Here is a 22,797-nt window from a genome sequence, read left to right on the forward strand (position 1 = left end):
GACCGTCTAAAATAGTCTATGCGGCCATGCAGTTGCTAAGCGATGTCATATGTGTTCGGAATCTTCATGGTGTTAACAATGCTATGCATTTCGCCGACCGGAGAATACAGATCGCTTCACATCCAAGGCAAGGGTGGATATTTTGGCACGACTGGCTACCTCCGTGCAAGCACCCGATGTTGTCAGAGTCCATAAACTTAATGTACTCGGCTTGCTACGTTTTTTTCGGATTTGACGTATTTTTGCAGCACGTTGGTGCTCGGGATCATATTGACAACAACATTTCTTCTAGTTTCTTTTTTAGTTGCTGACACGTTACGATTTTCCGATCTTGCTGAAAAATGCCCGATACTAAACGCTGGCGGGGTCAAGCGCATGTCGGTCAGCTGACGCCCTGACCGTCTGTCCACCTACCTTTGCCGGTGCCAGCGGTCTCCTGCTGCTCGGAGCGCTCGCCGGAGCCGGACGACTGCTCGGAGCCCGTCTCCTCCTGCGCCGGCTCCTGCTCGCTGCCGGCCGCCGGCTCGCGGTACAGCAGTGGTGGCTCCTCGTCCTCCTTGTCCGTGCCGTTGTCGCGTCGTGAGCGCCGCGGCGCGCCATCGACACTGCTGCTACCTGCCGGCGCCTCGGCGCGGTCAGTGTTTCGCGAGTCGGCCGCGTCGCGGCTGCTGGCGCTGACGACTCGCGAGCCGATGTCCATTAGCGCCTTCTCCGTGCTGACGGGCGGGTAGACGGGAATGTCGACGCCGGCGGCGGCGGCGGCCAGAAGCGGCAGGCTCTGCGCGTGCCGCAGGTAGGCCAGGTGGGGCTGGCTGAGTGGCACTAGCGCCACGTTGCCGAACTCGGGCAGGTAGAGCACATCACTGGCCGTGACGAGTGGTACCGACGCGCCCAGCGAGCGACCCGGCTGCCGCGACGACGACGACGACGAGAGCTTGCCGTCGGAGGAGGCGGCGTAGTAGGCGGAGACGCGCGACTTCAGCGGCGAGTGGCTGCGGTAGCGCGGTGGCGCGCGGCTCCGCTGCCTGTCCGAGAGTGTCAGGCTGCTCCTGGGAACGCACGGACACCGGAGGTCTCAACTGAGGGTCAGGCTGCTCCTGGGGACGCACGGACACCGGAGGTCTCAACTGAGGGTCAGGCTGCTCCTGGGGACGCACGGACACCGGAGGTCTCAACTGAGGGTCAGGCTGCTCCTGGGGACGCACGGACACCGGAGGTCTCAACTGAGGGTCAGGCTGCTCCCGGTAACAGACAGGGATACCGGAGGTCTCAACTGAGGGTCAGGCTGCCCCCGGTAACAGACAGGGATACCGGAGGTCTCAACTGAGGGTCAGGCTGCCCCCGGTAACAGACAGGGATACCGGAGGTCTCAATTGAGGGTCAGGCTGCTCCTGGGACGCACGGACACCGGAGGTCTCAACTGAGGGTCAGGCTGCTCCTGGGGACGCACGGACACCGGAGGTCTCAACTGAGGGTCAGGCTGCTCCTGGGGACGCACGGACACCGGAGGTCTCAACTGAGGGTCAGGCTGCTCCCGGTAACAGACAGGGATACCGGAAGTCTCAACTGAGGGTCAGGCTGCTCCCGGTAACAGACAGGGATACCGGAGGTCTCAACTGAGGATCAGGCTGCCCCCGGTAACAGACAGGGATACCGGAGGTCTCAACTGAGGGTCAGGCTGCCCCCGGTAACAGACAGGGACACCGGAGGTCTCAATTGAGGGGTCAGGCTGCTCCTGGGGACGCACGGACACCGGAGGTCTCAACTGGAGGGTCAGGCTGCTCCCGGGACGCACGGACACCGGAGGTCTCAACTGAGGGTCAGGCTGCTCCTGGGGACGCACGGACACCGGAGGTCTCAACTGAGGGTCAGGCTGCTCCCGGTAACAGACAGGGGTACCGGAGGTCTCAACTGAGGGTCAGGCTGCCCCCGGTAACAGACAGGGATACCGGAGGTCTCAATTGAGGGTCAGGCTGCTCCTGGGGACGCACGGACACCGGAGGTCTCAACTGAGGGTCAGGCTGCTCCCGGTAACAGACAGGGATACCGGAGGTCTCAACTGAGGATCAGGCTGCCCCCGGTAACAGACAGGGATACCGGAGGTCTCAACTGAGGGTCAGGCTGCCCCCGGTAACAGACAGGGGTACCGGAGACTGCGGCGAGAACCGGGCTCATCATGGGGACAGTCATGGACGGACTTCGCGGAGAATTATCCACTACTAATGTCGGAGTGTCGGTGACGTCTTACCTGCTAATTTCGGAGTGTCGGTGGCGTCTTACCTGCTAATGTCGGAGTGTTGGTGGCGTCTTACCTGCTAATGTCGGAGTGTCGGTGGCGTCTTACCTGCTAATGTCGGAGTGCCGGTGGCGTCTTCGGCCGTTGCGCGACCCTGTCGGCCAGTCCTGCAGTGTGTCCGAGTCAGAGCCGGACTCGGCGTCGCGGTGCAGCTGGCTCTCGCGCCGCCGTCGTGGACCGCGGGCCACCAGCAGGTCCTTCTCCGACTGCTTCAGGTACACCTTCTCCGGCTGCCGGCCGCGGCTCGGTCAAAACCCAAATCGGCGGGGAGAGACGTCATCAAAGATTGGGCATCGTTTCGGCAAGGGATTTGTGGCAGATATCTTTCCTGCTGTATGAAGAGAATCTGGCAGGATCTAATTCTACTGACATGGACAATGGGTGGTCGTGCCGCTCCATGCCATTTGGTTGCCAAACAACGAAGGCAGCGTCACCACGTCACGAGCGACTGCATCGAAAGCAGTTACCGCACCGCAATAGCGCTGTCCACTGTCACACACTGAAAGGCATTTTTCCGCTGAAGAGCGCCAGATGACAGTTACCTGACACTCAAGGGGAGCGAATGTACCGCAATCTGTCAAGGGGCGCCACTGCTCACCTGCGGCGCGTTCCAGCGGGGCCGCTCCTCCAGCTTGACCGGCCGGCCGCGTGTTTTGGTGCGCTGCCGGCTGGTGCGGCGCCGCTCGGGTGGCCCGTCCGTGCCGACATTGACGTGTCTCCTCTCCACCAGTTCTGCCGGCGCCTCCTGGCGGCCGGGCTCCGTCTGCGTGCCGAACTCGCAGCCGACGCCGGTGGCGCCCCTCTCCCAGCGGTACTTGGTCGGAGTGAGCACGCGGTTCTCCACGTAGGAGCGCGCGCCGCCCAGGCCGGGCAGCGGCTCGCGGCCGGAGCCGAGCTGCGCCGCGCCGGCGCCGGGCTCGGACGGCTGGCGCGCGCGCAGGGACTCAGCCGCGGCCGGCCCTGGCGGCCGGCGCCGGGCTCGCTCTCGCCGCTGCTCGAGCCGCTCGGCTTGCTCGGCAGGCGGCGCGGCGCAGCGGCCACCTCCGGTGAGGCGGCCGCCGTGCCAGACGTCGCCGTCTCTGGCTGGCTGCCGCGCAGCCTGCGCCGCTTCTCGGCGGCCGCCTGCTCCTCCGCCTGGCGGATGGCCTGCGTGACGAGCTCCTGGCGGCGCTCGGCGGCGCGGCGCCGCTCGGCCGTCGCCAGCCGCTCGCGCTCGGCGCTCTGACGCTCGCGCTCGCTCTCGCGTCGGATGTGCTCGTCGAGCGCGGCCTCCTCGCGCGCCACCCGCTCGCGCTCCTCTTTCTGGCGCCTCTCCTTCTCCGCCGTCTGGTGGAAACAGGGCGGGTGATGAAGGGAAGGTCGGAGGGTCTTAACCTGGAGACCTAGGCGAAGCGATCTAGAATGTCCACGATATCTAACTGAGAACGAGGTTCTGTCACTGCAAACCGTTAAATAACGCCATGTTTTTATATAATGCATTTTGCTATCATCGTGGTTTGATCTCCGAACCGCAAGTAAAGCGCAAATGCTGTTAGTCTTGCGTTAGTGAATTCTAAGTATGTTGCAAGGTTATTATGCTTCGGGAACGTTGCCGGGCCAGAGGGTCAGTAAGCGGCCGCGGCCAGCTGGGCATGCCACCTGTGATTATACGTCAGGCAGCACTGCCCGCTGAAACATTCCGTGTGCGCTCAAAAGGGGTCAACGCCACCTACCGCCGATAAATCAATAACGCCCGTCTGTGGTGTGCATGTGCACGCATTCATGGGAGTCCGCTTGGGCGATTCGTCTGCTTAGTAAAGCAAACTCAATGAGAAGGCCATTTCAAAAGGATCATCCAGTGTCGCGGTGTCCGTTGCGTCCGTAAGGCGGACACCAAAACACCACTCCGCCGGCTTCGGCGAGCTGCTACGGTAAATGTGCGTGCCCCCGCAGCTCGGCATTTGTCGACCGAGGCTTGGAACCCCGATTATAACACCATTGGTTCCGCTCGGATTCATTGACATCGGCCGTGTCATTCATCCATCCATTTCCAGGCAGCGCGCAACGTGCCAGCGAGCACACAGACACACACACACACACACACACACACACACACACACACACACACACACACACACACACACACACACACACACACACGCACGCACACGCACACGCACACGCACACGCACACGCACACGCACACGCACGCACGCACGCACGCACGCACATTTCCCTCGGGTGCCGAACTGTTTTGTCGGCCCTCCCAGCCGACTATACCCGCCCGACGCCCGCGCGTCCGGGGCGGACACGGCCCGTGGTCAATGACCCCGCGTGACAGGCGGCGGTACTAGGGCCGCCGCGGCTCGGGCCGTGCTCGTGGGCGGATCACTACCGTGGCGAGCCGTCGGACCAAGTTGGAAGGACGTCACGGCAGTCCACCGCAGACGTCGCGAGTGACGCAGTGTGCGGCAGACGTCGGACTAGGCGCCGGCTCGCCACGGGCAGTTTGTACTCGCCCGCCCGGAGAAGGCGGGGAAGCTCGAGTGGCGGCGGAGGTCGAGGCCGAGGATCGGAACCGGCTACGACACATGTGTCCCACGCGGTGTGGGTGGGCGGGGCAGGGGCTTTAAACCCGGAGAGCTCCGAGACAGTTCGCTGTGAGGTTGTTGAAATGTCAGCCAAGTAATGAAACGAGAACTATGTGATGCTCTTGTCTGAACGCAAAATATTTTAATATTGCTGTAACTACGACACTGGGTATAGAATATTTAAGCTGGCCATGTAACCAGCCAAGGCTCTGAATTCTGAAAGGTCTATGACAATGTCACGACACGGCAGACCAAGAAGTTACGTTATCACGAGTACAGCCTGGTATTTATTAGGCTTATTTGCGTGCAAGCTGTATCACACTATTGAGTGTTACTTTCGATCGCAAGTACACCGGCCTTGACGTTGTGGATAGTTAACCACAGCACCAGGATTATCAAATATAACCGTTGTCAGGTTCGCATAACCCCGATCTTGGGTGCACTGAAATGGCTCAACGCAGGCAACCTTGCCGTCGAGCGGGACCTCGCTATGGTCCACTGTCTTCTGCACGATACGCATGCACCGGCTTGTCTGAAAGACCTACTGTCGCACCGCGAGAACGCGTGCACGGGAGAAACCCGAGGTTCACTGGCAGGACTGCCGCACCTATCCCGCGTCCGTACCGGGGATGCCCGTCTGTGTTCTAGATTCCGTGCCTCTGACGAGTGGATGAAGCGGTGGGCGAAGTACCAGACGCTGGCACTGTGCTGGTATTTCGTACCCAGATGACATAGTGGTTGACAGCGAACCACTGAAGGTAAAGGGTATGATATTTTCGAGTCAGAAATAGTTTGTGTCGCCGGTGTGTTTTGACCTCCACATTTATTACCGTATGCCTTCAATTTCTACAGGTATGATTGCAATCATGTATAAATGCAACGCCTGTCCTGAAAGCCGCTTTTGCGGAGGACATAAGCATATACGATAATGACGACTTTTATGATTATTATGAGATGCAACGGGGTTAACAGAATAAGTAATATCATTAGCAAAACTGACATTTTTCGTCGCGTTTTGTCAGTGCATTGCGCGTTTATTACTATCACAGTCCTCCTGACCATCGCCCTCAACTCCTTGTCACACCTCGTTTCCATCAAGTGGCCATTTCAGCAGAACAAAGGCGTAATAAGCAGCCTGTGCTAATGCACTCCTCGAGCTAACCGAGCGTCTTGTTGAGTCGATAAGCCAGCCGCCAAGTCACTGACAGGTGAAAAACTAGCGCTGAAAGCGCTATCAAAAGTATAAGTGTGACACAGCGGGCGCCGTCCATGGCGAACTGCTATCTGCATCCGTCTGATTACCTATATCTGTTCCTGCTGTGCCACCCTCGCCAGTTTTCGTTTTCCCCTAAGGGGCTGCCATCACCTGTCTGCTTCTTGCTGCTCCCTGAAGCATGGCACGGTTCTGGTGATTTCTGAACCACCCCTTGTTTCTGGTTGTCCCCGTGCCCTGATCCACTTCTGCTCATCCCTGAACCATCCCTGGTTTCTAGTTGTCCGTGCCCTGATCCGCTCCTGCTCATCCCTGAACCTCCCCTTGTTTCTGGTTGTCCTTGAGCCACCACTTGCCTCCACGGGTCTCCGGGAGCTCACCTGCTTCTGGTTGTCTCTGAGGTTCTGCAGCGCGATCTGGCGGCGTCGGTCCGTGTCGTTGAGCTGGGCGGCGGGAGGGGTCTTGGCCGGTACTGCTGGCACCGCCGAGCCGGAGTGAGACGGCGCCACCCGTCTGTAACGCACCACCACCATCGCCTTCAGAGGCAGCGTCGGAGTCCGGCCTCACCGCGCCGGCAGACTCAGGAGGTGACGCGGCACGTGACGGCGAGCAGCGGTCAGGTCAGCTGGCGCACGTGGGTCGTGATGAGGTGGAGTCAAAACTCAGCAAAAGCGCAACATCCAGTGTGATGCAACAATTGATGCGGAAACCTCCACACAGGCAGACTCCACGCATAAAGGAATATGCGTTTCATGCGTACGTTACAGCAATGTTATGACAGATAACCTTTATTCCATGATGACGACTCGCGAAATGTAAGCAGCTGAGCGTCATCCTTCTCAGTCACCGACGTCCTTCCCCGTCCCATACATGAGTCAATCAGGGCACTTTGGCTCCGCCGCTGGCTTCGTGACCAACCCACAGACGGCCTCCATGCAAGCGACTATCGTTGACTCCAAGATTCGCTTTAGTGCCGACTCTCAACGCCACTCGGCTCCATGCAGTATTTCTTGCTTCATTGTCAATGCTCTCTGGAGCAATGCTTTCTCAGAGTACACACGACACACAATACCCGCACCTCTCAGCCTCCCCCCCCCCCCCCCCCGCCGTGTCCAGGAAATAGAGCGCGATGCCGCTGGCGTCAGGACAATGCTTCTAATCAGCTTTCTTGATGTCGGCTGACTAGTTTCTATGACAACCGCTCTGACGCACCGGGGCCTCAGCAACGGGCGGAATCGGCTGGGGCTCTGCCTATCGAGCCTGCTGCTTCGTATCGATTTTGACGCACGTCACGCACGCCACTAGACTGTGGGAATAACGGGCACTGTTTGGTGCGGCGAGATGCAACATCACGTGACCCCGGCACAGGGGGGGGGGGGGGGGGAGCTCTTAAGCTGTTTAGAACTGTGCTGTGGTGTTGGCGGTGCTTGAGGGAGGGAACCGCTGCATGAGGAAGGGATGGCAATGGTGGTACATGAGGAAGGGAACTAAAAACACCTATCAGGTCCCCTCTCACACTCGTCACTCACTTCCGCGTTCAAAATAAGTCTTGAAAACCGACCGTTGTTGTAGGACTCTTGTCAAAGCGTCTCGACTGCGAGAGCCTTCTAACTGGAGCCGCGCCTGCCGATCTGCCTAAACTGCAGCATTCCCACATGTCGAACGCGTCAGACCAGCCTGACCATGCGAGCGGTCGGCGCTCCTTCCCGTCGTCACCGCCTGCTCACCTGGCCTGCAGCCTCCGCGGCACCGGCAGCTGGAACAGGGGGTTGCCGATGCGTCCGGGCGAGGTGGGATTAGAGCCGGCGCCGGCGCTCGGCGAGCGGTCGTCCACCTCGACTGTGCTGCCCTCGCTGGCCCGCTCCACCCAGCGCGGCGCGTCGAACTGGAGAGCGGTGACGGGCGGTCAGGGCACGGGCCGCTCCGGGGGAGGGGGGGGGGGGGGGGGCACGGGGGTAGACTGTGGTGAACGGCCACGCGCGGCGAGGATATGTCAAAGAACGGTCGGAGACAGCTCCGGCTGATCGGACGGGTTGCCAGCCAGGGTCTGACAACCGTTCTGCCAGCCGTGCCATCCAATCCACCATGATATGGTCCGACGAGGAGCGGGAAATAGGTAATGGCGTATTTAGGAGGGAGACCATGCCCCCCCCCCCTTTGGGCCGAAGGGGCACCAAAACCCCGCGGTCAAGGGGCACCAAAAGCCTTATTTTGAGTCCACATGACCTATATTCTTAAGAAGCACTAACGTTCTGGAGCAGTATTAATGGCTCCAACTATTCAAGCTCAACATAATAAGTACACAATTGACCTGCAATGATGTGAACTAACTGCGGGGGACCGCTCCGTCAAAAGATATTTAACCACTTGAAAAATGCGAGTCTGAGCTGAAAGTGGCCCAAATCCAGGAGCTTCTTTGTGTGTGTGTGTGTGGGGGGGGGGGGGGGTTACCAAGTTCCAGGAGGCATTACAACGAAGTGTGGCCCCTTCCTTGATCCGCCCTTGAAAACATGAGACAAAGAAAGCGCACCGGAACGGTCAATCAAGAGTCTCGGAAACGTCATTGATTATTACACACAAGATTAGGTCAGGTCACATACACCGAACAAGTTGCGGGACGAGGCAATAGAGTGCGATTAGAGATCTGACCAAGGCGAGGGACGAAACAGAATAGCACGGGACCTGACACGGCTCCAGGGGCGGATCTAGCCTGAAGTTGTTTTTTTTGGGGGGGGGGGGGGGGGGGAGGGGGCAACCGTTCGTCGCCAGCTGGCTGGCGTGGGATCCGAGGTTCAGTGCACTTATCAAACACGATGTTTGCGCCGAGTACGACCAAGCCGCGTCAACATGCGTTTTGTTTTTATATTTAAATCGCTGCCAACTTTTCTTCACGAAGTTTTTCCGAAACAGAAAGAAATGTTTGATACCGCACCATCAAAGCTAAAACAGACGATAAGTCGACGAAACCTTTATGAAGCTCTGGGACCGTTTGGGGGGGGGGAACATACTGTCAGATTTTGGGGGGGGGGGCATGGCCCCGTGCCCCCCCCCCCCTCCAGGATCCGCCTACGCACGGCTTCCTAAAGAGACAACAGATGACACGCTTTAGAACGAGGCTTACAGCCGAATGCGACCGGTTCAGTTTAAACAGGCTGCGATCTATATAGGTTTGTATTGTACAGTGTGAAGTTAATGTGGCGTACCTTAAAAACATATTTACTGAAAGTTATTTTGCTTGGCTGGTTCCTTCTTTGTATCAACTAGTGCCAAAGCAATGCGACCGGCGTTGGCATGGAGCCAAAATCGAGGCCATAATTGCACCGGCATCAGCCTCCAAATGGCTGCCGAAAATACAGTCAGCTGAATTACATGTGCACCTCACACTTAGGAAGTTAAAAGGGTCACGGTTTAATTCGTTGTGTCAAGACACCTCTGTCCACTAAAGCCCCAAACTCCGGGTCATGGCTCCCGTGGCTCAGAAGACCCCGAGTCCATCATGCTGTGCGCGTAGGCAGCTCAGATCTTAGAGCACTGACCACTTAAGTCATGGTGTGTGCAGGCAGCGTGTCAAAGACGATACTTTGGAGCATGTGGCTTCTAACACTGCCAGCCCAGAGACCCTATATCAGAGTGGTGTAATGAAGCCTAAGCGCCCCTTAAATCATAGATTTAAGTTACCGGTCATTTGACTGCATACTACGCTGAGATCAGGAAGAACTATTGTTCTTCAGACAGAACGGAGCAGGACAGAACTGTGAAGTCGGTCCACTCACCCGGATCACCAAGGCACTCGCATTCGACGGCAAGGGAAATAACTACCCGCCTACCTTCCCGGTATTTCAGGATGTAATTATCGCATGGGAAAAGTTCAGACGGCGCTCACTAGTCCTGGCGACACTTATCTGCAAAGCGTTTAATTGACATCTGACACCTGACTGATGACGCCGCAAGCCATGCAAAATACTTTATAAATCACAGAAATCCTCAAAATATTTTTAGTCCCACCAGGATCCCTAGCATCGTTTATATACCTTTGTAACAAGCACCAGGCAAGTGAGCACACTCTTGCAGCTGGCCGACTTATACTCTTATGAAGGCGTCTCATCTCATTTATACTCAGACCCAGTGACATTAACACATGTTAAGGTCACTCAGGTTCAAGGTAACACCAGATCAAGGTCACATCCGGCCAAACGAGGTCGCCGTACGAGAAATGTCTCTCTGTCTTGCCGGATCACGTGCCAATCAAACAAAAGTCGCACGATTGTAAATGATTTGACTTGAAACCTTACTAGACGTGCCCCTGTAGCACTTGTATGTGGCACGTGACGCGGAAAACAGACAGGTTTGGAAATGTGACAATTTTACTAAACTATCCGTCATAGATGTACGTAACAAATCACATTGATTGAACAGTTTCGGTTGAATTAACACGTGATTCTTGATCTGAACTGATCATTATTGCGACGAAATGTGGCGAGGCCGGTATTAACAGATGCAAACAGTCAAGCCGAGTTTGAAGAATTCAAGCTGCATTGCTTGAATTCCAAGACGCGAAAAGAACTGGTCATTTGTTGGATGTGGGGAAATACAGCCTGGCGAACGTTGATTTAACTCAGTGGTTGGACTTGGCGCCGAATATTTGTTATCCCACGATATATTAGGTTGATGACTCATCACGGCAGAAAACTTTCCGATAGTACTAAGCACGGTTCGGAATACATTCCCGAAGCTCACCCAGACTTCTGACCCCTCACTAAGTGGCAAATTAAGAAACTGCTTGGCCTTCCAGTCTGGTAAAACTTAGCGACAGCCTGCCGCACGGACTGCTAAGCAGACAGTTCGGGAATATTCTGCAAGCATGACAGGTGAGCATAGGGAGTGTGACGAGTAGGACGTGGTTCGGCATCAACTGACCACAGCTAGTCTGGAATGTCGGCAGCTACACGGATCAAGTTCAGCCATGTCAGAGCCGCACCACGTAGATCCCCACTACGAGTCAAAGCTGACGTTTACTGCTGGCTCATGATGGCTGCTAATGCATCGGCTCCGCAGTAAGTGTCTTATATATCCCCGCTGCGCCACCCGGACAGTACCCCGCGGTCGTCTCCCAAGGCCGGGTCCGACCCCCAGACGCAGCAGGGGACACCCTGCCCTGCAGGCGGGTCGGCCGCCGGCACAGTACCCCGCGGTCTCCTAAGGCCGGGTCCGACCCCCAGACGCAGCAGGGGACACCCTGCCCTGCAGGCGGGTCAGTCGCCGGCACAGTACCCCCCGGTCTCCTAAGGCCGGGTCCGACCCCCAGACGCAGCAGGGGACACCCTGCCCTGCGGGTGGGTCGGCCGCCGGCACAGTACCCCGCGGTCTCCTAAGGCCGGGTCCGACCCCCAGACGCAGCAGGGGACACCCTGCCCTGCAGGCGGGTCGGCCGCCGGTACAGTACCCCGCGGTCTCCTAAGGCCGGGTCCCCACCCCCAGACGCAGCAGGGGACACCCTGCCCTGCAGGCGGGTCGGCCGCCGGCACAGTACCCCGCGGTCTCCCAAGGCCGGGTCCCACCCCAGACGCACCAGGGGATACCCTGCCCTGCAGGCGGGTCGGCCGCCGGCACAGTACCCCGCGGTCTCCTAAGGCCGGGTCCCACCCCCAGACGCAGCAGGGGACACCCTGCCCTGCGAGCGGGTCGGCCGCCGGCACAGTACCCCGCGGTCTCCTAAGGCCGGGTCCCACCCCCAGACGCAGCAGGGGACACCCTGCCTGCAGGCGGGTCGGCCGCCGGCACAGTACCCCGCGGTCTCCTAAGGCCGGGTCCCACCCCCAGACGCAGCAGGGGACACCCTGCCCTGCAGGCGGGTCGGCCGCCGGCACAGTACCCCGCGGTCTCCTAAGGCCGGGTCCCACCCCCAGACGCACCAGGGGACACCCTGCCCTGCGGGCGGGTCGGCCGCCGGCACAGTACCCCCCGGTCTCCTAAGGCCGGGTCCCACCCCCAGACGCACCAGGGGATACCCTGCCCTGCAGGCGGGTCGGCCGCCGGCACAGTACCCCGCGGTCGTCTCCCAAGGCCGGGTCCGACCCCCAGACGCACCAGGGGACACCCTGCCCTGCAGGCGGGTCGGCCGCCGGCACAGTACCCCCCGGTCTCCCAAGGCCGGGTCCCACCCCCAGACGCACCAGGGGACACCCTGCCCTGCGGGCGGGTCGGCCGCCGACCGATCACCCCCCGTGGAGTGATCGTACGGGTGTGACGGCTACTAACGACCCCGGCGCTCGACCCGGCACGAGATCGCGTGCCACGGAGGGCGAGGGGGGCGGGGTCCACTGCCGTGACGGTGTCGGCCCCGCCTGCGCCGTCACGGCCGCCAGTAATCGTCTATTTGCCGGACATCGAACCAGGACCGTGACATCGGCGGAAACAGCACGGCAGGGCACCGCCCCGAATCGGGGTCACCTCTCTGGGGAGGGGGCGGGCGTGGGGAGGGGAGGGTGTGGACATCGCGGGTCAGGAAGCTCAGCTGCCTCGCCTGCAAGCCGATCCTGTGCGCAGAGGATTGGGGTCTGTAGCAGGAGGATGTCATGTGATTTATTTGGCTAATTGACCTGAAATAGCCAGGCCGAACTCTCTTAGGTCCAAATATTGGGGCAGTAGTGAACGTGCACTCGATCTGGATGTAGTGATCGAATAAAACAAAACATGCTTGATGATGTTCTCTAATGTTCCATGTGCTACTGAGGGCTGAGGGCTTTTTAACAGCAATCCTTATTTTAGTTTTTTTATACAAGGAACGCGACGCGCCTTTATGGAGGCCAAGAAATGCAGTGACCGTCTCAAACGCGCCCATCACAAGAACGAGCACAACGAGAAAGGAGGGTGTGAAAACTGCGATACAGACAATATGCTGATGCCCGAAAATACATCTCCCGGTGCACACGGAGTCGGGAAAGAGCTCCGCTATGCGCCAGAGCTTAGGTCTGGCCGAACTACCTGTTTGCCGGCGCAGACGTCAGGCAGGTGGGCGCTGGCGGCGGTGGGGTCCCAGAGCCTGGTGATGCCCACTCCCCTGTCGCCCCACTTCATCCTGTCGGCTGTCTGCGCTCGTCGGCGTAGCTCCGACTCCCGGGTCAGCTGAGCCACCTGGCGGGCATGCTGCTGTCGCCTGCGGGTCAGGTCAGGTCATCTTACAATTCCCGGGTCAGCTGAACCACCTGGCGGGCGTGCTGCTGTCGCCTGCGGGTCAGGTCAGGTCATCTTACAATTCCCGGGTCAGCTGAACCACCTGGCGGGCGTGCTGCTGTCGCCTGCGGGTCAGGTCAGGTCAGGTCATCTTACAACGCCCGGGTCAGCCGAGCCACCTGGCGGGCGTGCTGCTGTCGCCTGCGGGTCAGGTCAGGTCATCTTACAATTTCCGGGTCAGCTGAGCCACCTGGCGGGCGTGCTGCTGTCACATGCGGGTCAGGTCAGGTCAGGTTAGCTCATCCTGGTCCGGTTTCTGGGTTCAGTGGAATACATGGCAGGCATGCATCTGTTGTCTGAGAGTAAGATCAGCCTCTGGTAGGCAACTTTGAAGTGTTATGGGGACATGTCAGGTTGAGGCCGATTGGACGAGCACAAAATCTTTGTCTGTAAGCTGCAACAGTCAGGTTTGGTGCGAGCCTGGAACGACGAAGAGCCAATCAAGGACATTCCAAATCCCGCCTGCGTGGCGTCGGCCAAAGTTTTGCTAGGCATCAATAATTGCGCATAACACAGGTACCAGAACGGTCGATACGGAATCACCTGACAGCAAATCCTGCTCGCGCTCGGCGCCGGACCTGAAGTCTCCAGATGGACACTAGCTACGTAACAACACCTTTCAAATGAGTGCTGCAAACAGACAGCCGAGGCTGGAGCGGTCGATTTCTCTCCGTAAACAAGATTTGTGAGCTGTCCGAAGTGCTCCGGGCGATTAGTTCGCAGCCGTTGGGATACGGCGGCAGCTGGCTCGAGGATCAATACCAGGTGGACTAAGCCTGCGAGCAAACCGCCGCCGCCTCATTGCCTGGCGTCATTGCCGGGGCGTTCAAACCGTGACGCAGGGCCGGCAAAGTGGGTGTGCAGGCAGTGTTGTCGCCGCTACCCAGACAACACTCGGCGTTTACGGCTATGGCCTGCGCTCAGGCAGCACACCGCCGCGCTATGTGCCAGTTGGCACGACACTCGGCAGTAAGGCCCGCATTCTGATGTTGCGTTGTGCATGGCTTCCTGCCATAGCTCGAGCTTTGTCGTCGTCTTGCTGCCATGCCTTCCCCAGTAGTGCATTGCTCATAAATTTTTCTGTGGCCTCTCCCTCCGAGCTGCATTCTGACGCCCAAATTTGTCTCTGCTCTGAATATAAAACAGATGTTCGAATGATACATGAAAACGATGTTTTTGTCCCACCATTCACTTTATCGTCATTTTAAGCTTTCAGGTAACTTTCCCAGACGTTGTTTTCATACCCACAACTCCAACCTTACAAACGTCTGGTCCCACCTGTCCAACCCAACCGGCCGACCCTGTCCGTCCCTTGGCGCCCACCCTGCCGCCGCCAGCTCGTCGCCGGCTGTACCTCCAGGTCATGGCGCTGTCCCGGGAGGGCGGCGGCGCGATGGGCACGGGCGATGGACTCGGCTCCATCCGCAGCACCTGCGCCGGCGGCGGCCGCAGCTGGCCCTGCTCCCGTCCAAACCGGACAGACTTGACCGGCCCGGCCGACGCGGCGGCGGCGGCGGTGGACGACGAGGCGGAGGCCAGGTGTAGCGGCAGCGCCGGCTGGCCGGGCTCCGTGGAGGCGCGCTCGGCTGGGTCGCTGTAGTAGCCGGACGTCTCGCCCTGCTCGGGGCTGGCGCCGGGTGTGATGGGCGGCAGAGAGGGGCTGCGTCGGCCGTCAGGCGACGTCGGCCGCGGCCCGCCCTCCTGCGACGACCATGAGTCCGCCGTCTGCCGGTGAGACGGTGTCACTGCTGACCACACGGCCCGGGAGCGGTGTTCCGTGGGGCGAAGGGCTGCTGGTGCTGTTAGAGTGGGAATCTCGCTCGCCAGCTGTCACGATGTAGATGGGAAACACCCTATCCAACAGAAGCCAACACCAGGCCATGCAACTACAACAGAACGATTATTACCACTTTGCCACTTGCAATATGGCTTGTTGCCAGACGCTTAAGCCCACCACAGACTGTTTACCAAAGACTGAACGAGAATCAAATGGAGGAGCATCAATGGCTGAATTCTAACAGAAGTAATCGCTGCATACACATAAAACAACTATGCATATGCATAACTTGAGATCAGAGTCGCGGGACTTACTAACCGGACGAAGTGAGGGTGGACAACGTAAGGGAGAGTGTGGAGAACGACAGATAACCACTCAGCAAACGATACAATCGCCTAAATATCACTCAAAGGCCGACACTTTAATCAGGGTTTGACATGACGGCATTGGGATAGACACCACAAATATGAATGTCCGTGGCCGCCCACGCGTCTTTAAGTGCCGGCCGGGCCACCAACCATACGCTGGCATGGTCACAGGCCTGGTGACGTCTCACTCACCGTGCCAACCCCCAGGAGACACACTGGCGGCCGGCCCCTCGCGGCTCCAGCGACTGACACAGTGCCGGTGCCCCCCCCCCCCCACCCCCTCAGACCGGCGTTTGCATCGTCTAATTGGTCGGAGCTTCAGTCAGCTTGGCCTCTGTCCGGCGCCAGGTAAGTCGACATCAAACACCGGGTCATGATAACGAGGTGGCGGTAAGCCAGCAGACCGGCCTTCCACGAACTGGTACGCTTTCGGCTAACTGGTCACGTGTCGCTTCAGACCGACTCGAACCAAGCGCCTAAACCCCGGTTTAGGCGGGCGCAGGTGTCAGACTGGTAATTAGAGTGCCGCTAAGTGTGTCGGACTATACAAATTCATCCTGGTGCTAAGGGCCAAGCTGCACAATGCATGTTTCCCCGCCAAGGTGTTAAGACGGAAAGCTTCATTGTTTCCCGTCGTCTGATCGCCCTCCCTTCACGGACACCTCTCAGTACCCCTGATCTCCTCACCGACACACCTGAACGCCTCTGTTCTCGCCTCGCCGACGCATATCAACACCACTTGTCTCCCCTCACTGACAAACTTCAGAACCACTTGCCCCCACTCATCAACACATCTTGGCACCACCTGTCTCCCCTTGTCAACACATCTCGGCGCTACTCGTCTCCCCTTGTCGACACATCTCGACACTACTTGTCTACCCTTGTCAACGCATCTCGACACTACTTGTCTCCCTCACCAACACACAGCGCCATAAACTCTCCTCCTCTGCTCTTCCCTTCGCCGACACACAGCTCTGCTGGCTTTTCTCACCGACCCACCCCAGGTCCCCTGGTCTCCCCCATGCTCACACCTCCCCGGTCTCACAGCTCTCCGGCGTCTCACTCACCCGGACATGGCGCTGGCGCAGCTCTCCAGCGTCTCACTCACCCGGACATGGCGCTGGCGCAGCTCTCCAGCGTCTCACTCACCCGGACATGGCGCTGGCGCAGCTTCCCGCTGTCCGTACTGCGCCAGAGGCCGGACAGGCCGCGGCCGTCGGCTGCAATGGACGGCAGGCGGGTGGTGAGCTCAGCCATGACTCGCCGCCGCGTGGCACGCGCCCCGACTGGCGGCGGCGGCCGCCGCCGTCGCCACCGCCGCTGGCCATCGATACCTCGGTCACAACACGGGGCCGTAACGGAGTCAACGACTGCTGGCCGACGGCCGGCGCACGGCGGCCGACAGCGCAGGCCTCGCCAGAGGCGGCGCCTGCAGAGCGCGGCACGGCTCCTCCGGTATGGCGACACTGACGGCTAGCAATGGGGTGAATTGAGCTTCCAGCACGTTCATCGGATTTTCTCGTTCGGTGTATTAAGAGCTGACTACAGCGTTGGAATTGTTGGGGAATTCTCCGCACTTTCCAGCATCGCTGCGCACGCTTTTACCAACGGCACCAAACGGTCTGCGTGGCTAACAATGAACGTGGAAGCTGTTCATAAGGCTGCGTCAAAGCGCTTCCAATCTTGGCATGAGTGCGCTTGTCACGCAGCGACCTTCGTAGATGTTTTATGACAAAGGATCGCGTGGTCGCCAGTAACTATGCCGTCAGTATGGCCTATTGTTTGTGAAATATTAACGCATTTCGATTGGGCTCTGACGGAATCTGTATGCACTCAGGACGTCAACGCTACAAACAGCCATCAGAGCTGCTGAGAACCGAATGTTTCAAACACTGTGGTTTGATGAAAACGCTTGCGTGTGCGAATCTTGTCGAATTATTATATCTGTTATATACTATTAATTATATCATGTGCGAAGCCGAATTATGGCCGTTCTAGGCGAGTGTGTTATCCACGGTTCGTTTTGCATGACGGCAGACGCTTCAGTGAAACGAGGCATCGTCCGGTCCATTGCATCAAGGCTTATCATGTCTGGGTGGCGTGGGTGAACTCCCAGCGACTACTAAGGGACTGTGGGCCATAGGTTAGCTGTGGGCTACCAGGGAGCTGTGGGCTACCGGAGGGCTGTAGACTACCAGGGAGCTGTGGGCTACCGGAGGGCTGTAGACTACCAGGGAGCTGTGGACTACCAGGGAGCTGTGGACTACCAGGGAGATGATTCAGGGACGATAACGTGAGGAAGTTGAGTACTTAGCTGTATATCAGCTATGCTAAGCTAAACGACTTGCTGAAACAAGTTAATTTTACTAATAGACGTTTTCAAAAGATCTCGATCACGAACCGCATCAAGGTAACACATACCGTGCCTACTAAGTACAAAATGTCATGTGCAGAGGCGGCGCCAGGTAGATTGGGGCGTCTACAGCGGGCGAATATTCTGAGCTCAGCCATCGAGTAGCGTGTCGTGTGCAGAGGCGGCGTCAGGTAGATTGGGGCGTCTACAGCAGGCGAATATTCTGAGCTCAGCCATCGAGTAGCGTGCTTATTGTTTTATTCTTTTCAGTTTGCTGTTACCTTGCATACTGTCTGGGAAGAAGTTTGTTTACGCATTTTGGGGTAGGCTGTCACTTTCACCTCTCAGCTGTCCCACCACTCATTTTTTTATACTTTGACGCTGTTGAATAAAATGGACGAATATTCTTGGGAAGCTGGCCTTATTTGCCTTAATTTGCCTTATAAGCCTTATTTGCTGGATGACATAGATAAGTCGAATAGGCAAGATTGTGCACCAGTGAGAAAGAGCTCTATACGCATATCTAGCATAGCAGGCACGGCATTTGAATAAAGAACGATAACAACCTCCATCTTTACACCCCCCCCCTCCCCCCACGGTAATCGGGCTTGCTTTCCAGAAATATTCCTGAGGTATGCCTTTAGCTTGCCCCCCCACACACTTTTTGAAACGTTCCTACGCCTACAATAAATCGTATTAGTATTGTCAGTTTCGCAACAATCAGGCCTCTTCCTTTATGTTTTGTATCGGCTACAAAATCTGAGCGCAATACCAATGTCCGCAGGGAGCGTATTTGAAAAGAACATTTCCGACTTGGTGAATATTGTCGTGCTTTGCAGACATGACACGTAGATAGATTGGGACGCCTCAGTCCGCGCCCGGCCGCGTAAGTTGACTTCCCGGTGCGGTTTTCGAGCGCAGCTCAAAAACTAAAGCTCGCAATAACACCAAATTTTCTTTATCTGTTTATCTATCAATCTGACATCTTTTCTGAAAGTTCAGTGTTTTGATCTGCCAAAGTCAGCGCCATAAGTCAGCTCAAAGAGGTCAGCTTATGAAAAATTGGCCATGCATAACCTTTTTGTGCGTTATTTGTCGATGCTCAAACTTTCTTTAGTAATAGAACATGAAGGCACCTACAGTTTGAGGATGTTTTCATAACAGTACCTAATATATTTTTTCAGAATTTTTGGCAAGGTCAGTGACCTGAGGACGGGCCATTTTTCCTATCTTGTCATAAGTAATGCGTGTTGTACGTATTTCGTACAGTTTTGGTGGTTGTTTATGAAGTAAATAGTACTAATGCACGTGTGTGACCATCATATGACCAAAGGGCACATCAAATTGGCCTAGACCATGGCCCATCCTTATGAGCGCTTCCTGCAAAACGCATGCTGAGTTTTAAATAGACAGTTTTTCAGGTAGTTTTGGGCACAAAATTATAATGTTTCACTGGAAACATGTGACACCATTTTAATGCATAATTTGGTTGCAGTAGGTTACATGAGGACATGTAAGGTCACACCAGGTCATTTAAGGCCGATGATCTCCGTTGTCAATAGCGGAGAGGCCAGATGAACGGGTGAAACCATTAACCATTACCAACCGGTAACCATTTCTATATCGCGTTTGTGAAGCTGATGACGTATAATCTAATGTACTAACGTGCCTGTTTTTGGCTTGGTACAAATGCATTGTCAAGCGTCGAAGCGACTATGTTTAATGTATACAATAGCTATGCGATCTCAAGTACCTGTAGATGTACAACACACCATTTCTGACTACAGAAAAATATTATGCAGATCAGGTATACCCAGTTAGCCCTTCAAATTTTGTAAGCGGGATGGTTTATGAATGCTGCATGAGTTGACCTCAGCTGGCCTCTAGGGTAGTTAAAATGTTTTTGTTCGGAATGCCTTTGTTCCACAGCTGCACCTAAAAACAAATATATAATATAGTCGGATATAAAAAGTCGGAAATACAATGTGAAAGAGAACAAAAAGTATCGCCTTCTTGTATGCTACTGGCAGAACACTTCTGAACCGTGACCTGACCCAACATGACCCTTGTGAGGGAAGAAAAATGGTCAGAATGGACTGCCCACAGTCTTGACGCTTACTTCCGTGCCCTCGATATCCGTCTTGACGTATTAACATATGTGTTAACGGCATCTACCAGAACGGCCGGTTTTTCAACTCATGACTCTTGGTGGCCTCATATTTGACCTAGGGTCAAAATTTTTGGGAACCAATAGTGCTCTATATGGGTGCATGAAACTTTTATGATTCTTATATCTTTCGCTGACCCCCCCTCCTCCCCACCAAAGGGGTGCCTCCTGCATCGTTCTAATATAACGTATCGCGTACCCTCATTAAACACGCGGCGTCGTAGCATCTGTTTTGCATCACTTTTCTCCTCTTGAAAGCGCCATTGGCATCGTTGGCTTTTAATTGAGCATATAAAAAGACACTTAAATAAACTGTATAAAATTGGTTACAAATCTGGACATATAACGATGGGAGCACGAAACACGTCCTAGCCTGATGCATCTTGCTTTTGCGCGTCGTTAAAATCTTCTGTTCGGCTAAATCACACGACATGTGGGGCACATTAACGCCATAGAAGACATGCAAGACGCTAGAACATCTGACGGCACCGCCGGACAGGTGTCAGACCCGGCTCCTCGCTGAAGCGAGAGGAGTAACCCAGATCAGCCGCTGAAGCTAGAGGAGTAACCCAGACCAACTACTGAAGCTAGAAGAGTGACCAAGACCAACCCCTGAAGCTAGAGGAGTAACCAAGACCAACCACTGAAGCTGGAGGAGTAGCCCAGAACGACTGCTGAAGCTACAGAAGAAGCCCAGACCAACCGCTGAAGCTGGAGGAGAAACTCAGACCAACCACTGAAGCTAGAGGAGAAACTCAGACCACACAGCAGCCGCCCGGCCGTCGAAAGAAGATTAGGGATTAAGCTAGATGTTGCTGCTTGCGTCACAACCACTGCACCAGGTTTGATTCATACACTATTTTGTCTTTCGTCTTAACAGCGGTTAGCTCAATGGTGTTTTCAAAAGTTGGATAAATGTGTCAAAATTGCGTAACTTGTCATCGTCCGGTTCCTGCGAGCTGGATGACTCAACTTCAAATTTGTACAACAGCCATTTTGAACAAGGACTATGGCACAAAACTTTTAAGACTGTAAATATTTTCCAGCGTTATTTCCTAATTACCACACCTTTATCAGCGATTTTTGGCTGGAATTATTTCGGAGGCATTTACAAATATGCATGGAAAGACCCACGATTTGATAAAGTTGCGGTTAGCTGACTATACGCAAGATCATGCTTTTATGGACAGGTATGAGGCCAGATCACTTCCTACCGAAACTTTCGAACTTGTTAAAACATTCGGTGGCGTCCTTGACGAAGACGCGACAACACAAACTCTATACCCTAGCGCCGGCCATTGGCATAGGCATTAGGGTGTGTCACCGATGGGGTGAATCCATTGGAATCAGCTGAGGCAAAGTTTTTCCTTGGCACACGGGTTAATGATAAACTTTCAGGTCTGTTGCACCGCACCGATGTTAATATTCGTGAGGCGAAAACAGTTTTTCTTTGGTAGGCCAAGAAAACCGCATTCGATACTAGCGCCACCCATTTTACGCACTGGGATCATCCTCCAACAAGCCCCAAAGCTGCCACTTTTCACACCACCAGTACTTGACAGATTAGGTATTAGGCATACCGTTAAGAGCACCAGCCAACTGCCAAACAGCTTTTAAGCTAACTTTTTAGTAAAGCACATCATTTTTTGGTAAAACCCAAAGCTGTGCGGCTACGAGAATACCCCAGCAGACCGGGCTAGGCTCAAGCTTGTTATTGCCAACGCATCATTGTGATGTTGATTTGTAATTTGTGCTTTTGGCGTGGGAGATATGGGCTTTGCCGGTACTGAAGCATTTCTTTCGAACAATTACTTGCATGAGTATGCCGAAGGCTACACGGTCGCGCACAAAACATTTTGTGACAGGCCACCCGGCTCTACTGTCCCACCACCAGCTGCCGACTACGAGAAAGCCTTGAGATACATCAGGTAACTGAGGGAATCGAAGAGGAATCTCGCTAATACCATCTTCAAGACCGCGACGGTAGAAACCAGAGTACTGTGGACCAAAGAAGCGATCCCTGTTCATGATCTAAAATACGTGACAAAATTGATCGAGCGGGATTGGCATCCTCCCAACAGCGCTATCAGCAAGAAACCAAAGAGAGTGACAAAGAAACGCCGCCACCACAAAATTTAACAGGCTCCTTGATGTCGTGAAATGCCAGTGCAAGCCTCAGTGCAGCTTTCCATGCCCAACTGCTTGCACAGCGTATCAGGAGGAGGTTGTCATGACGGACCAGTGCAGGTACCAGAAGCCTACCCTGGGGTCATATGATCGGGATACGACTGTGGCTAGGGAGGCTCGCGAGGTGCCGAGGATGGCCAGACAACTCCAGGGGCGTCGTAGCTCGGCCGCCAGTGAGGCGGTGTCTGTCGCTGAACCTGAGTCGCCCTCCCGCCGACTGCTGAACCGACGCCGCCTGCTGAGCCAGCGATGGCTGCTAGTGCTGACCCCGAGCCTGCTCCTGGACCAAGTGGTCTCAGCGCTGGCGAGTCAGCTGAGAGCACTGATTCACGCATTCATTCACGGTTCCGTACATGGCGGAAGATGGTGACGACGCCGATTGTTCGCTCCGGTTGAGACCACTGCCACTGTAGCTTATAACGTTAACGATCTGACTAACACCGCTCTGGCGGTTGACAGCTACGGCGGCTCGAAACGAGTCGCTGCTGCTATCATCGCCTTTCAACAAGACAGCAGAGATGGACTGACTTCTTGAAATCAAATATCATAGATCATAACAAGATCTGCTGCGCAAGAGACGGGGGAGAAAGGAGGCGGCTCGTCAAAATGCTGGAGCAATCCACGAGTCAAGTT

The 22,797-nt window shown here is 56.0% G+C and overlaps 1 protein-coding gene across 1 annotated transcript in view; it reads right to left on the reverse strand.

Annotated features, from left to right (window-relative positions):
* LOC119089364 (uncharacterized) overlaps positions 1 to 22,797 on the reverse strand; it is a 34,569-nt gene that overhangs the window by 1,858 nt on the left and 9,914 nt on the right. Inside the window, exons 4-13 of the mRNA XM_037212034.1 lie at positions 16,607 to 16,677; positions 14,667 to 14,878; positions 13,064 to 13,235; positions 7,807 to 7,964; positions 6,460 to 6,592; positions 3,523 to 3,622; positions 3,423 to 3,430; positions 2,895 to 3,134; positions 2,345 to 2,526; positions 415 to 1,049 (exon numbers count right to left, since the gene is read on the reverse strand). Of these exons, the coding sequence (XP_037067929.1) occupies positions 415 to 1,049; positions 2,345 to 2,526; positions 2,895 to 3,134; positions 3,423 to 3,430; positions 3,523 to 3,622; positions 6,460 to 6,592; positions 7,807 to 7,964; positions 13,064 to 13,235; positions 14,667 to 14,878; positions 16,607 to 16,677 (1,911 nt within the window). The remainder of the gene's footprint in view (positions 1 to 414; positions 1,050 to 2,344; positions 2,527 to 2,894; positions 3,135 to 3,422; positions 3,431 to 3,522; positions 3,623 to 6,459; positions 6,593 to 7,806; positions 7,965 to 13,063; positions 13,236 to 14,666; positions 14,879 to 16,606; positions 16,678 to 22,797) is intronic.

Source organism: Pollicipes pollicipes, unplaced genomic scaffold (assembly GCF_011947565.3).
Source record: "Pollicipes pollicipes isolate AB1234 unplaced genomic scaffold, Ppol_2.1 Scaffold_3087;HRSCAF=3621_pilon_pilon_pilon, whole genome shotgun sequence".
Taxonomy (NCBI): domain Eukaryota; kingdom Metazoa; phylum Arthropoda; class Thecostraca; order Pollicipedomorpha; family Pollicipedidae; genus Pollicipes; species Pollicipes pollicipes.